The 16,420-nt window shown below is 43.0% G+C and overlaps 1 protein-coding gene across 1 annotated transcript in view; it reads right to left on the bottom strand.

Annotated features, from left to right (window-relative positions):
• Nucleotides 1-856: 856 nt before the first annotated feature.
• TMC2 (transmembrane channel like 2) overlaps nt 857-16,420 on the bottom strand; it is a 69,824-nt gene continuing 54,260 nt past the window's right edge. Inside the window, 4 exon segments of the mRNA XM_068524751.1 lie at nt 857-951; nt 954-1,058; nt 12,933-13,044; nt 13,893-13,971. Coding sequence (XP_068380852.1) covers nt 857-951; nt 954-1,058; nt 12,933-13,044; nt 13,893-13,971 — 391 coding nt within the window.

Raw genomic sequence — 16,420 nt, 5'->3', positions numbered from 1 at the left:
CAGGGCTAATGCCCCCACGAGACTTCGGCACAGAACCAGTATGTGACACACAGCATTGCCGGAGACAAGGCTCTGCACTGCACCCTTTGCGAAACTCCCCCCAAAACCATCTTCCGTGTCCCTTTACAATAAACAATCAAATTGCTTTTAGAATTTTGTCCATGAGAAAGATTTTTATGCCCTGAGAAATATTTTGTTTACTTCAATTAGATAAGGAGAACCACACTGCTCTCTCTCCTTGCCTTGCTGCCCTGGAGGCTCCAGTGCATTTTTGGTGCTTGATGGCATCAGCTCCCCTCCGGCTAGTTTCTGGGGAATCACCATCTTCCCACTCACCAAGGCTGGACTTCAGTTCATTTACTTTTATTTTCATCGGCTTCTTCAACCTTTTGTTTACACTGACTCACCTCCTTTGGATAGAGGTGGTGATCAGGAATGTGGGTCCCTCTGCAACCTCCTCCCAGTTGATGGGGCTGGCAGAAACCTGTCCCAACATGGGCTCCTTGCAAAAAGTCTATGATGGTGGTCATGGTCCTGCCCCCTCTTCCCAAGTCTGGAGCCGAGGGAAACCGCTGTGAGTGCAAGGTCTAGAGCTGCCTGAGCCAAGATACAGGGAAGGGCAGTTAGTGAGGGGAAGGCTCAACTCTTCTAAAAGGTGGATAAAGCCATTGTCCTCCTGTTTTGGTAGCTAACAAGGGCTTGAGACTGAGTAATCAAGGTTTCCATGTTCACTGAGAAGAGGGAGAATGTGCATGTGTGTGAGAAGAGAGAGGAAGAGAGAACGATTTTGGGGGTGAGGTGAGCCGGTGGGGGCCCAAGGATCAGCCCCAGGACCATGCTCCGTTAGTCCCAGCTGTCAGTGGGGAGGTTTCTGAGCACTCCTTCCAGAGGCTGACCTCCAAGGACGAGCCTGAGGCTGCGCTTGGCCAGAGTCTGGTCTGACGCCAGGGGGTGCTGGGAGGCAGGTGACACAGTCCTGCCAGCAGAACTGGAGGCCCTAGAGCCCTGCGCCTTCTGGTCCAGGGTCTGGCTTGGGCTAGCAGGGTGATGTGCGGTCCCTGCAAAATGAACAAGACAAGAATGAGGATGTGGGAGATTTCCCTACAGTTTCCTGGTGTGGAACTGGAGCTTTCTGGAGCTGCCCTGTGCTGTCATTAGCTTTCAGTCCTATTTAGTGATGTGAGAATGGTCGGATCACCCTCAGGCATCTAGGTGCACCTTGGCCTAGTCTTGGCATAAACAGCCATGTAAGAGGAGCTGTCTGGAGAACTAGATTTTGAAGGCTGGCCTTAGGCTAGACTCTGTGAGCCTGGTTTTCTTGAGAATAAAACTGGAGCATAATAACAGCCTCACAGGTGGCTACCAGGGTCAAATATGATGATAGGGTTGTGGAAACTGTTTGGATCAGCCCCAGAATGGTGCTCCTGCTAATCAGATCCATTTCCAGCTCTTTCGCTTACTTGTTTCTCTCCTTCAGCTCTTTGTTGGGGGCAATTACTGGCTTGTTCTTCACCAAATCCAGTTCCAGGGACATAGAAATAGACTAGGTTTCCATCGTGGATGGTATGGCCTGTGGCTGAAGTCCAGGCTTTGATGGGCACCATGTCCATGTGTGACCTCCAGGCTCCTCCCCGTCCCAGCTTGATGCACGTAGAATCACAGGACGGACAGAGCCAGGGTTCCCCGCATCACTGTAACCGAGCAGGACCCTATGGGGCCTTCCTGGGACAGGCTTTCCCCCATATCCTCTGCTTTAGCTCTTCTCTGAAGTACCTAGATAACAGTATTTGATGCACATTTCCTGAGTTGTTTTACAGATGTGAAAACACCCCACCAAATGGAAGAGGTTAACTACTTGATGACCATGAGAACATAGCCCCAGGCCTCCTGGAGCCTAAGGACTGATAATGTTAACCCCAGTGACACCACCCTGTTCCCTCACCATCAGCCAATCAGAGAATTGTGCATGAGCTGATCACACACCCTATGACCCCCTTCCCTCACCTGGCTTTTAAAAATGCTTTGTCGAAACCCTCTGGGGAGCTTGGGACTTTTAGGGCATGAGCCACCTGTCTCCTTGCATGACACTGCAATAAACCTTTCTCTGCTCCAAACTCTGACGTTTCAGTTTGTTTGGCCTCACTGTGCGTTGGGCATGTTGCAGCAAAAATAGAAATGAGACTTAAATAGAAATGAGACTTTTCTTTTCTGATAAACAAGGAAAATAAGGAAACAATGAACAGGCTGGGGAAACAGCATAAACAGGCCTGAAAGAGTTAAGCAATCTTGGTTATTCTTTAGCAGTTACTACTAACAAACACTTGTAGCTAGACTTGTCCTTCACAAAGCTAAACAAAGCTAATTACTCTCTGACTCCATAGGAATTGTTCTCTGCACCTGGCATTCTTCTCCCCTTATACTCCCTTGTAGCATCCTGCATTTCAAAAAGAAGGTCACAATAACTTCAGGGACATCAGATCTGGTTGCTGAGCTGCCTGAGGCCAGCTTTGGCTGTATATTTGCAGAAGAAAAGAAAAACATGTAAGACCTTCATTACTTTGAGCCTTATCACCTTCCCAGGCCACAAGCCCTGGGATATAAACCTCTCTCTCTATTCCCCAGGGAGTGGGGCACAGTTCTTGAGGCCCTAGCCCCCTGTGTTTCCTCTTTGCCTGGCAAAGAATAAAGCTACTCTTTCTCGTTTCCATATTTCTTTTTTGGCATCAGTGCACAGAGAGTCAATATTTTGGAATCAAATTTTAGGGGCTCGTCCAGGATCTTCTCATGGGCAGGTGGCCCTGCAGGGCCCCTTGGCTTGATCGGAGGCTTGGGAATCTCTCTCCACACCAGCCTCCTTCAGGAGAGATGAGGGTTGGGGGATTTCTCTGAGGCCAGATCACCAGGGACTCCCTGCCGCAGGGCCGTGCCCCGATCACACCTGACCCACCTTCTCGGCTGCAGAACTCTGAGGCTGCGGTGGAGAATGGGGGAGAGGTTGACCTAGAAGCTGCTGAAGCTTTTTTTTGCCTTGAGGACACCTTCTTTTTCCCTTCCCTGTGCCAGCTCGGACTTCTACTCTGAGAAGACATTAACTCTTGGAATATCAGAAAGAGGGTGTTTGGTACGTCATGACACACCCGCCAGCATTTTGGTAAGTCCTCTGGGGTGCACAACTGAGGTCTTTTGACTTTGTCTGTTTGGGGAACTTCAGTTCCAATTTGGGGAATTCTCCCTGTAAAGGGGAATTCTGTTTGTAAGGTGCCGTTTTGGACAAACATCACAGGCTTAGCGGGACTTGGAAGTCACGTTTGGGCATTTCTGATGTTTGGCTTTTTGATATCTGTGCATCTCTTTGCCGCTTGTTTTACTTTGAGTGTGACTTTCCACTAACGAGGTTTGGTTTGAGCATGCAGACATCTGGTACTAACTGCTTGAGCTAAAATGGGAAGCGCTTCCTCTAAGGTTCCACCCTCACCTGGGAACCCCTTGGGGAAAATTTTAAATGACTGGTCGACCTATAGCTATCATCCAGTGACAAAAAAAAATGGCCTGAAAATGGATCTCTTACAATTAGATCTTTAATGCCACAGGATGGGAGAATGGACTGAGGTTCCCTTATGTTCAGGACTTTATGCCCCTTTTATCATAATCCTGCTCTATGTGACTCCGTAATCAAAAGCCTGAGGAATCAGAAAATCTCTCCTAACATTATAAATGATCCCCTCTTAACTCCTCCCAACTCTCAGGGGGGAACCAAGCTTTCCCCACTCCTGCAAGTTCCCTTACTGTTCCAGATTCTTCTGATCAAACTAAGACCCCACCTCCCCAGAGAAACAATCCCTGCTAGGACAACATTTTATCAGCGTCTCCCCCTGTTATTAGGGCCAATTCAAGCACGATTTGGTCTATATTTTAGCTATGAAACTATGACTACAGAAAGGAAAGATGATTTTCTTTTGACAGTATGGCCATAATATTCTTCAGACTCTGGAGAAAATTGGTTAAAATAAAACTTTTTTTGAAATTGCCAAACTAATTCTTTTTTACATGTGCAATTAGAAAAAGCTAGCTTGCTGAAGTACTTTTTTTCAGAATTCTGACCCTGAGAGAATAAAAATATGCCTAGGAGAAAGCTTGAAGTTAACACTTATCATGTCCTTGAGATACAAACACGGCCCACTTTGCCTGAGACTTCAGCCTTGGGTTAATTAGTAGAACTTCAAGCCAAGAAAAAAAGGGGTGGGGGCAAAGAGACATTTTAAATCTCAAGCAGAAGCTATGAGATCTCTGTCTGTCTGGATACTTGTGTATGTCTCAGTATGTGTTCTTGTCTTTGGATTATATTGCTGAGGTTAATTTGTAAATGAGCTCTATTTAATTGGCTTAAAAGAAAAGTAAGTGCTTACAAATCAAACAATTCTAAATACAAGAGAAATTAAGCTAAATGAATTTCAGGTTCACGTGAACTGGGAAATATTCAATATTAAATTAATACTGGTATTAATGTTTAAGTTTGTTGATCTAATTAATATAGACATGTCTTTAGAGTCATCAACATTAAGTATACTTTTATTGTGCCTAGGTTTAATATAAGCTAAATAAGATCTTATTATATCTGTTGCAAATTTGTCAACAAGGAAAGTAACTCGATGTGAAGAAACTTTTAAAAAAAGAAAATACAAATAAGACTGTAGAGCAGAAATTAACACAGCATTGTAAAGCAACTATACCCCAATTAAAAAAAAAAAGAAATAATACAAAGGGATCCTGTGAACCCTTTACCCAGTTTCTTTAAATAGTAACATCTTTCAAAGCAGTTTTTAATACAAGCTATACTTATTGGAATAAAATGTTGAAGACATTTAAAAAAAAAGATAACTTCCCTCTGTGAATAAATTTCTGAGAGTCAGCCAAGCAGTCTGACCCAAGAAACCATGCTTCTACAGCTGACTTCAACCCACTTCTACTCCTGAAAGTCTTCCAAACTCTGAAATCCATGCCTCCCCAAAGTCTTTCAATTTATCCCCATGCCTTGTCCAAATGTTTGCTTTGCTAAAGGAGACTGCCTTGCTAGCATCACTCTTACTCAGAGACAGCATGACTGTCTAACAGAGGAATGGTTGAATAAATAGTAGTATAATCCATACCATGACATTTTCCCTAGTTCTTAAAAAGAACAAGTTAGATCTCTGTCTAATAAATCTCTATCTACTAAATTAAAAAGAAAAAACAAATGAGATAAGAGCTTTGGGTAAACTTTTTAGGAATAATTATGTTTAGGAAAGTCTACTTAAGAATAATCTCTCCAGATATTTGACGACTTGAAAATTCAGAGTTGTGCTAAATTAAGTTAAATGATGGAAGTTTATTGAATAACTAGGCCACTGCCAAATAAAATAAGATACTAAAACATCCCAAGGAGAGATATTAAACTAATTAGGTTGATTTGGTATGTTAAATTACATGCGAAATATTGTCAAATGAGCAACAAATCTTCTTAGGTTATATTGCATGGTAAATGTTACTAATATAGATACTCTAGAAATTATATGGGATTCCTAAATTTCTGATATGTCCGGGTAAAATGTTATCAGTCATAATTCTAGTTATCATCTTAAAGTGTTGTACGTCACAGCAGTAACCAAGTTACTTTGTCAATTGCATTGTAATCAGATTTTAAACATGCCTTCTTAAATCTTTTGTCATTATAGACACTTTCGCTTTCACTCGAATGCATTTGCAAAAGTGCTACCTCTTCAAGATTTATAGAAAGGACTTTCTAAGATTAAATTAAAGATTAATTAGGCAAATAAATTTTGTGATTAACAGTAAGCTGGTACCAGACTGGAATTTGGTTCTCTGTTAAGAGAACAAAGTTTTCTTGGAATGCTGCTTTTGATAACAGACTGTGTACATTTCTTTGCCTTTAAGTGATTTATATTTGTTTTTAAAATATTTTGTTACTTTGATAAAGTAAATAAGTATTATTTCACAATGACCTATGAAGATTATGACCCACGTAGATAAAGTTCATTCTGCTACTACAAAAATTAACCCCTTGTTGTCAGACTTTTGCTATCCTGATGTCCTTGTAGCATGGCAACAGTCTACTCCTAAGTCAGAGAATTCAAAATGGGTCAACAATAGCTGTAAATTAAACAGTCAGGGCTATGGAAAATCCAAGACAGCTGCTTGGCTTTACCCGGCTCCCTGACAAACCTCATTTTTATTTAATGGGTTAAAGCCTTCCCCTGGCTACAGGGTTAATGCCCTCAAAATGAAAAAAAAAAAAAAGGTTAAAATGTGTTTTCCACTTGGGGTATACTTTCTACAATCGCCAGTGATCAAGGCACCCACTTCAGTGGACAAATCACACAAGCCTTAACAAAAACTTCACAAACTTCTTAAGAATTATCACGGTCACTATCATCCTCAATCATCAGGTAAGGACAACAGAACTAATGGAAAAACCGGACTCAAACAGAACAAAAATTAATTACATGGGATCAAATGAACTGCTAAATATGATGATAATTTTTATGACTTTTTGTCTGACATATTACTGGCTTTTAATCTTTGTTTTTCAGATATAAAGAAGCTCTTCTCCTCAAGCTACTTATGGTTTACAACAATTTGGTAATTTATACCTGTGGGTAAAATTAAAACAATTTTCTTTTCTCTCTGCCTGGTCCCGCAGAAAAAAATTGGAGACCGTTGGGTAATGAACAGCCTTATCAGGTAAATAAAGAAGACAGTCTCCTGACAGATACAAAAATCTCAAAGTATTTTAAAAACCTCTAGAAGAGAAAAATCCAGCTAGGACGGCGGGCCTTTGGCATGGCTTTCTTGGCCTTGAGAGGACTTTGGGAATTTAGTCTGAGACTCCTTCTGAGGAATTATGCCAGAGTCAATGTAAAGAAACCTATGTGGTCAATGGACCACACTAATTTTAAAAACAAATTAGTCTTGGCTATGTTGAATAGAAATTGGGATAATTTTAGAAAAAATTATGTTTCCCTAAATATTAGATTCTAGCTTTGTTAATTAAGGTCTGTGTTTACTAAGACTCATTTCTCAGATAGTTCCCTGCTGTTATGTTGTATTGTTACAAAAGTTAATTAAACTGTCAGAAGGACATTCTAAGTGTGTCTCTGAAGCCTAACTTCAAAAATCAGTCTTTAGATGAAGATCAGATGCTCCATGATCTACAACCAGGAGATTAACACCAGCCTATGGTCATTTAAATTTAAAGAAACAGTCAGACTATACTGAGGATAATCAGTCTAGTAACACTAGAAAATTGGGCTGGGTGCCTTATTGTATATTGTATATATACAAGATAGGTGTATACAATATTAGGTGTATATACACCTAATTGTATATTGACAATGCCAATATACAATTTCCCTGAAAGATAAGGATTGGTACAGAACAGACTAAGTCAGATGACCTGGGATATACTGGGCCACACCTCATGGAAGTTCTTGGCTTAATTCGTACTTATGACTTTACTAATACTGCTAGCTATGTTATTTGTATTTTGTCTATTTACAAGATTGTTGTTTCCTGCATTACCAAATGTGTGACTGAGCCTCTGATAAAATGATGATATATAGTTCCATATGAGATCAATGATTGTAATAGTGTAACTCTATATATGGAAAGAAACAACAAGAGCGAATATTTTCCTGGACCATAAGAGACTAGTAAGCCAGGTGGTCCAGAGACTTTTTGCTACTAGTAAAGCCTAATTCAGTAATAGCACATTGAGTAGCCTATCAACAAAATCTTTGCCAGACTTAGGAATGAGCATTCCTAGCACCATGGGATGAAATGGTCATAAAATGCCCCCCCAAACTGTGGTCAAACTTATGACCATGAAGGGGCCCTGATGACTGGAAACTGACACTTGCAGTCTACCTCTACAAGGATTAAATCATGAGCTGCTACAGCTGCTGACCTTCAACACCCCCTGCTTCAACACCCCCTGAACTCTGTTCAGGGGGGAGATCAGAAATGAGGCATTCTGTGCTCTGGGAAAAACTGACAGAACAGGCCTTCAGATAGTTAAGATATTTTCAGGTAAGGATTTTCATAAACCCAAGTTCTTGAGTTTTCTCATACCTAGAAAAACACTAAAATTACTAACAGTGGCAACTGCTTTGGTTTATAAGTTTATTATATGTTAATACCACATAAAAGGTTAAAACCTACTTGGCTAAAATTAGACAACTGGCTACCTGGCTACAAGTCTCCTCAAAGTGCCAAGTCTAGATTAGGATTCAGCCTCATTCTCCTAAAAAGAATTAAGATCTATTCTGTCTATTAATATTCAGGTGGTCACTCCTCCAACTACTTCTGAGTCTGTTAAACCTACATCAGTCACACTGGGCTGATAGAAAAGACATCAAAACTATATATGACCATGCCAAATGGCTCCATTCCTTCGGACAGGATAACCCAAACACTGACTCTATCTGGATCACAATTAAAATTGTTATCAAATGTAACTTGGTTCTTATTCCTGCTTTGGCCCCTGGTTACAGTCATTCTTTTCCTGATCTTTGGCCTCTGCCTTTTTTAAAACTGCTTGTTAAGTTTTGTCTCTTCCAGAGTACAACAGGTTCACATCAAGATAATCATGATACAGAGATTCCAGCCACTCCTCGGAACAGATCCTGCCAAAATAACAACAGAAGTCACCCTGGGGCCCCTTAATGAGACAAGGCGAGAGCTCCATGACCCCAACTAGGTAAGGTCTATGATATGAGCCCCTTGCCAGTCTGAAGAAGCTACAGAAGACAGACCGTCATCTCTCATCCTATCAATAAAGATTTCTTGGGGTTCATGTATCTCAGGGGGGATTTAAGTAGGAGATAGATGGGCCCCTGGGCTGGACAGCTGATGTTTGTCAAATGGAGCAAAACTGAAGTTTTGTCCTCAGCCAGGTAAGAACGATGCCCATTTCCCTTCCTCCATTGATATGGAGGGAATGAACTAGCAGTGGGGAATTTGTTGCAGCAAAAATAGAAATGAGACTTTTCTTAAATAGAAATGAGACTTTTCTTTTCTGATAAACGAGGAAAATAAGGAAACAATGAACAGGCTGGGGAAACAGCATGAACAGGCCTGAAAGAGTTAAGCAATCCTGGTTATTCTTTGGCAGTTACTACTAACAAACACTTGTAGCTAGACTTGTCCATCACAAAGTTAAACAAAGCTAATTACTCTCTGACTCCATAGGAATTGTTCTCTGCACCTGGCATTCTTCTCCCCCTATACTCCCTTGTAGCATTCTGCATTTCAAAAAGAAGGTCACGATAAATTCAGGGACACTAGATCTGGTTGCTGAGCCACCTGAGGCCAGCATTGGCTGTATATTTGCAGAAGAAAAGAAAAACATGCAAGACCTTCATTACTTTGAGCCTTATCACCTACCCCAGGCCACAAGCCCTGGGATATAAACCTCTCTCTCTCTCTCTCTCTCTCTCTCTCTCTCTCTCTCTCTCTATTCCCCAGGGAGGGGAGCACAGTTCTTGAGGCCCTAGCCCCCTGTGTTCCCTCTTTGCCTGGCAAAGAATAAAGGTACTCTTTCTCGTTCCTCCAAAACTCTGTCTTTGTATTTCCTTTTGGCATCAGTGCACAGAGAGCCAATATTTTGGCATCAGGCACACGAACTTGCGCTAACATTACCACTTGGGAAGAAAGTGGCCATCAAGTGGAAACACCCAATTTGGACTTTATGGAGTGAGAAATAAAGTTTTATTGTGTTTGAGCCATTAGCTGTTTTTGGCCTGTTTGTTACATCAGTGTCATTCTAGTGCTTACTTCAAGAAAGAGAAGCTAAATGAGGGCAGCAACAGAGGCTACTGGAGTTTTCCAGGGAAAGAATAACCATCTTCCTCAGCTCTCCCCCACACCCTAGTCCCACTGATGTGTTCAGATAACCCTTTCATATACTGTAATATTGACTTAATCAGCATAAAATGGAAAGAAAGAGCTTTAGATCTGTAATAAAAAATTCAAATTTGGAGAGGGGCAAACTTTAGATCAGCAGCCAGTAGAGAAAAGAGGGGAAGGGAGTGGGTAAGGTGGACAGGAACATTGGGACTGTAGGTGAGGTAGGAGATAGATGGGGCCCCCCCAGGGGTAAGCAGCTAGAGTTCATTCCCCAAGGACAGAAACTCCAAAATATCAATAGCAGGATGATCAAGAGAGGAGGCTGGGCCCTGCCCAGATAAGAGATAAAAGACCACATATTTCTCATTCTTGAAGTCGAGGAGACCTTCCTGACTAGAAAGCTCTTTGGAGGTCAAAAGGGGAGTGATGTCGAGGCCACCCATAGGCCTCTTTGCCGGAATCCATCTTGGCTGAAAGATGCTCATGCACACACAGGGGAGGACCCAGAGATATACCAAATACAGACTCAGAACCAGGCAAATCAAAATGATAGGCCAAAGGAAACCCAGAAGAAATGCCCCATATAAGTGATTTAAATTACCACAAGGGCGTGACTCTCTCTGAGCCTGCCCGTGTGTCTATCCACAAGTACTGTACTCTTTTTCCTCCTAATAAACACTTTACTTGTTTCACTACTTTCCTTCTTTGTGGGAATTCTTTTCTGCAAAGCTGAAGGGCCAGGGCCTTATCACTGACCATTTGTCTAGTGGCTAGGATTCTGCGCTTTCACTGCTGCAACCCGACCTTAATCTCTGGCCAGGAACCAAAACCTTGCTTAAAGCTGCTGCAGGCCGAGGCCTCCCACGATCATGGGGACATGAATGGACACTGTCAAACCAATGTAAGTTTCTTGCTTTCTCATGTGAAATGTTTTATAAACCTATTTTTTCCTTCCATCGGTGTCCAAATACGTCCATTCCATTTTTTTGTCTTGTTTTTGTTGGTGATATGACAACATAGTATCACATTTACTCCATTTCCTGCCCTGTGTGGAAAAATTAGGTGAATTCAAACACTTTCTTCAGGGACTTCCCTGGTGGTCCTGTGGGTAAGACTCCACGCTCCAAATGCAGGGGGCCAGTGTTCAATCCCTGGTCTGGGAACTAGATCCTGCATGCATGCTGCAAGTAAGAGTTCACATGCCACAACTAAGAGTCTGCATGCTGCAACTAAAGATCCTGCATGCCACAATGAAGACCCAGCGCAGCCAAAATAATAAATAAATAGGGCTTCCCTGGTGGTGCAGTGGTTGGGAGTCTGCCTGCTAATGCACGGGACACGGGTTCGAGCCCTGGTCTGGGAGGATCCCACGTGCCGCGGAGCAACTGGCCCGTGAGCCACAACTACTGAGCTTGCGTGTCTGGAGCCTGTGCTCTGCAACAAGAGAGGCCGCGATACTGAGAGGCCCACGCACAGCGGTGAAGAGTGGCTCCCACTTGCCACAGCTAGAGAAAGCCCTCGCATAGAAACGAAGACCCAACACAGCCAAAAATAAATAAATAAAAATAAATTAAATGGGGAGTTTTAAAAAAATAAAAAAAAAAAATAAATAAATAATAAAAAGACAGACAAAAAACCCCACAAAAAACACTTTCTTCAGCTCCACAATAAGTGCCAGCTATTCGTTCTTCTGCATTCCATCTCTGAACGAGGCTTCCAAGCTATCGATGGACTGCAGCTGATCTTGCTGACAAGAATGTCTGTAGGTTTGAAATGCCTTCCATATATTTTGGAGACTCACCAGGAATAGGTTCTACATTGACACAGACCTCTTGTCCTCTTTTTGTAACATCCACTTGTTTATGGCTTATTTCAATACTTGTTGCTATTCCAATATCAACAAGTGTTTGCTAGGGATACACACAGGTGCCCGTTTTTGCTCCTGATCCGCTTCTACAGTCACTCTCTGCACTACTGGAGCTCAAGAACTGAGGATTTTCATCTTCAGGGAAATACTGCTATGTGCTTAAATTCTTCTCCTAGAGTCTTGCCTATATGTTACAAAGGCATCAAATAAATGATAAGTAATTTCTGCACTAAAAATTCTAACTCCTAAACTCTCAGCCATTTCTTGTGCATCTCATTCAATTTCCACATCGAAGGTCAAAATTACCGCATATTGATACTTTAATTTTGACACAGGGACAATCCTTGGAAAATGAGATCAGCTCAGAGATGGTCTCTTTCAATTTGACCTTTCCTCACTCCCAAGGTAGAGATGGTCTGTGATTATTTCCCTTTGAAGCTCCGTGGCACCTTTTTTGGAATATGTGTGGCTTTTTCTCACCCTGTTATTCTAGCTATTCCAGTGCTGCTCTTTTTTCTAAGAGAATACAAACTGGTTCTGGTGGGAGTAGCAGCTGCTAGATGCAAATCTCCCTATTTCTCCTCCTAAAGAAAATGCTTAAAACAGCACACAAAACAAATACTTCCTCCAACCCTGGCAGCAGTGATTCCTGTCAGCCAACCTCAGAGCATCTTAAAGGGATCTGGATGGGACACAAATCGTGCTCCTTCGTTGGGTTAAATAGCCAGATGTTAAGAGAATGTGACACGGGAAATGACAGACTCAGGAGTGAGAGTGAAGAAGACAAAGTCATTTCAGAAACGAAGACGAAATGACGAAGAACCATCACCACAGAAAATGTGGTGAGAGACTCGGGATAGAAATGAGGGAAACAACCCTGGTATTTCCCCATTTTACAGACATTCCTCCTCCTCCTACCAGCTCACGTTCATTGGTTCTCTGTGCCAGGAAGTCTGTGTAGCACTTCACACGCATAATCCCACCTCATTTGTACCACCCGCGAGGTTGCCTGTGATTCACTCTTGTTTTATTTTGCCCAACTTCATATAGCTAATAATTGCCAGAAATCTGATTTCAATCCCAGATGTATCTGATTTCACAGCATTTGCTCTTTACACTTTCCCACGTGACCTTGTAAAAGTAATCATCATGAAATAGAATTTACCTTCTTTGGTGAGCTGGGTGGCATTTTTGGAGTTGCCTTTAGCTGTGTCCTCTGAATCTCTGGCTGTGGCTCTGCCTTTGAAAGATTTGTGGCTCTTTTCAACTTCACGTAGCTGCAGGAAAAAAATGAAAGGTTGATCCTGGCCAGGGAAATGAGTGTTTGAGTTTCGGAGCCCAGGATGGCGAGATCTAGAGGGCAGCCACCTTAAGTAGCCGGTTCTTGTCCTCACCGCTGGTTGGAGAGGGCACCTGGGACTCAGGTTTGCATGGCATTTGAAGGAACATCTGGCCAGGGGAGGACAGAACCTCTGCCAATCCTGTATTTCAGTGGTTTTCTATACCTGGGCAGGAGGACAGTGAGAGCAACAGAAGGAAGTGTGGGTGGGGAACTGGCAGTGAGGCTGATGAGATTAGTTCCAGAAGAGGGGGTGAGGAAGCAAGGAAGACAGGGCTTAGGGAGGATTGGTGTAGAGCCTTTACCACGTGAAGAAGGTGGGGTTGGGGGCTAGGAGAGCAGAAGAGGCAGTCAGTGTGTCAGCGGATGTTGAGAGAGGCTGCCCCAGTGTGGAGGGGACTTAAGAGACTCCTTAGGTCATGGGGCACAAACACTATGTTGTTCTGACAATGCTGTTTTCTTTAGTATTTCTAGTTTTAGTTTTAATAGGTAGGAATTACTGTGGGTACTGGTTTTATTGTGTATGAACATTGGTTTAATCTATTGAGTGTCTCCTGTTCTTTAGTAACTGCTCAAAATTTAAGTCATTACTGTTATGTATTCCCAAATACCCTCAGAATATAAATGCATGTCATTGAGTTTCTCAAGGCTGCTTCCTACCATGCAGATAATTTGGGGTTTGGTTTAGAAGAAAGCCATTTAAAGAATACAACTGGGCTCAAAGAGCAAATTAGCAAAAACCAAAAACATAACATCTTTTTGAATGAAAACTCCCAACAGACTCACCGCTTGGATTTTCTTTCTCAGCTGGGCATTAGCTCGGGAAAGGCTTTTGGAAACTGAGTTCAGGTAGTAAATGGCCAGGCTGCAAGAGAAAAGCATGCTCCGGGGGTACTGTGATCTTGGAAAATGGCAAGAGCTGGACACCCTTCCTGAGGAATCACAGCAGGCTTTCTGGAATAGGTGACCAGGCTTTGCCTCTGGGCAGGGTGGAGGGAGGTCTTACCATCCTAAGTTCTCCACTTAACATTGACAAGGTCTTGGACATCCCTGTTCTCTCTTTATTTTATTGAACACATTTCTAGTTCTCAGAGTGTTTAATAAAGCTTAGCTAAAGGAATCAGTCCTCTTCTGGGAAACCTGAAGAGGCAGGGGAGAGGCAGGGTTTCTTGTCTGCAGAAGCAGCTGCTTGTGTTTCCTGGATACCTGCCCTGTGCCAGGCTCTGAGCCATGTGCATCCCACTCCACGTCTCACTGGTTTTGATGAAACCCTGTGAAGAAGAAAGGATGACTCCCGTCTTTACAGGTCAGCATCCTGGAATGCAGAGAGGTTAAGTCACTTGCCCAAGGCCACCCTATCTATTTGCACTTGTCGGAGACCACATTTGACGCCAAAGTCTTCAAGTGCTGAGAGAGGAGAGAGAGGTGCTAAGTGACCTGCTCCAAACTTGCGTAGAAACACAACTGCATAGACCCCAAAGGCCCTCTACCCAGGGTGCACTAATGGGAATGTCTGTCCTGGGCTTGTGGTTTTCAGAGTCCAGCCCCCACTGGCTGACTGGGTGGCTGGGTGTTCTTTGAGGCTATAGCCTGGGCTTCCCTTTCACAGGATCTAGGATTTGGGGCTTGTCCTGGATGTACCACCTGAGAAGGAGGGGCCGCAAAAGCCCCGGATGCCTCCTGGACTGGGTGCTCCGACAGCCTGTCCTTATCTGTCACTTTTCTTCCTGCATTTCAAGCCCTGGCTGCTCCAGCTGGGGTCTTCTGATCCTTGCCCTCAGGGTGGGGCTGCCCTGAGCCACTTCAGCTGAATCCTCGAGCTCTCTTACAGGCAGAAGGGAGGAACCACGCTGCCTTTGGCAGAGTGTGGGTCAGAGGCTGTCCCGTGAGCTTCCTGAAGCAAAGACTCAGAGGACCGTGGGCGACAAGAGGCCAGAAGGAGGACAGGCAAGGGACCACCATCTGTTGGGAAGGCGCCCACGAGGCCTCGCCCTCTCTCCTAATTCACAGCCCATTTGTTAGGGAGGAGCCAGAGATCAGAGAAGATAAAATGCTCCTGGGTGGCTGTGTTCCTCCTGAGGCTGTTTCCAAGCTTAGTATTTCCCTGTGCCGCCCCGTAAGGTCAGGTTTGGTGTCTGGGTTCCAGAATTTCCTCAGGTGGTTGTCACTACCATGTCAGCCCTCCTTCATGCCGGGACTAGAAGCAGAGGATGTCTGAAGTCAAGGATGTAAGGAAATACACCTATTTGGGAGACAATTCAGCACTGTCTTCAAAGATTGAAGAAACACATACCTATGACCCAGCAATACCACGTCTAGAAGTCTATCTTAGAGAAAACTGTCATATGCGCACGAGGAGACATATAAGGAGCACATTTGCAATAGCAAAAAAGTGGAAACAACCTATCTCTATGCAGAGAAATGGTCAAATTGTGGTTTGATCACACAACTGATAAAAGAAATTTTCACATATTGAGGTATGGGGAAGTCATTCTGGTTTATACATGAGCTAACTTGAATTTTATGCTAACTAAAGTAGCCTGCTTGTGACCTATCAAGCATACATTGTACATATGCTTTTTTTTTTTTTTTGGTGACCTTGCAACTTGCGGGATCTCAGTTCTCTGACCAGGGATTGAACCCGAGCCACGGCAGTAAAAGTCCAGATTCCTAACCACTAGGCCATCAGGGACCTCCTATATCTGTTTTAATTATGAAAGAAAAGGGCACATTGACCAGAAGTAAAGAATGTCCATGTGAAAAATAAAGATTAAATGTCTCCTTTCCTAGGATTCCAATGCTGGTCCTCCTTTGATGATAAGATTCCCTTCCCAGATGCCAAGGCCGTACTGACTCACTGTGTATGTGCTGATCTGTTGTTTTTTTTTTGAAACCTTGAAGGAATGTATCCCTGATTTGTTTAATGTTCTTTGTTCTGTCAAGATATAAAATTGTGCTGAAAACCATGCTTCTCTGGCGCAACTTCTCAGAGTTATCTAAGAAGCTGTCTTCTGGGCTGTAGTCCTCAGTTTGGCTCAGATAAAACTCTTTTCTATTCCTATTATAGATTGTTTATTGATTATGTTTGTGACACAATGGAATACAGTGGAGCCATGAAAATGTGTGCTCATGGATCCACATGAAAAAGTCCCCCAAACATAATGTGAGTGAGGAAAGCTGTGTAGTCTGAACGAGTCATGAAAAATTTTTGAACTCAGAAAACAATAGTACATACACGTGATTAAATGGTCCAGATTGGAAATGATGAAAACTAATCCAAATAGTGGTTCACCTTTGGAGAAGGAGGGAGAGAG

Source organism: Eschrichtius robustus, chromosome 16 (assembly GCF_028021215.1).
Source record: "Eschrichtius robustus isolate mEscRob2 chromosome 16, mEscRob2.pri, whole genome shotgun sequence".
NCBI lineage: Eukaryota > Metazoa > Chordata > Mammalia > Artiodactyla > Eschrichtiidae > Eschrichtius > Eschrichtius robustus.
Note: the sequence above shows the minus strand (reverse complement) of the source record. Positions and strands in the feature narration are given on the sequence as shown.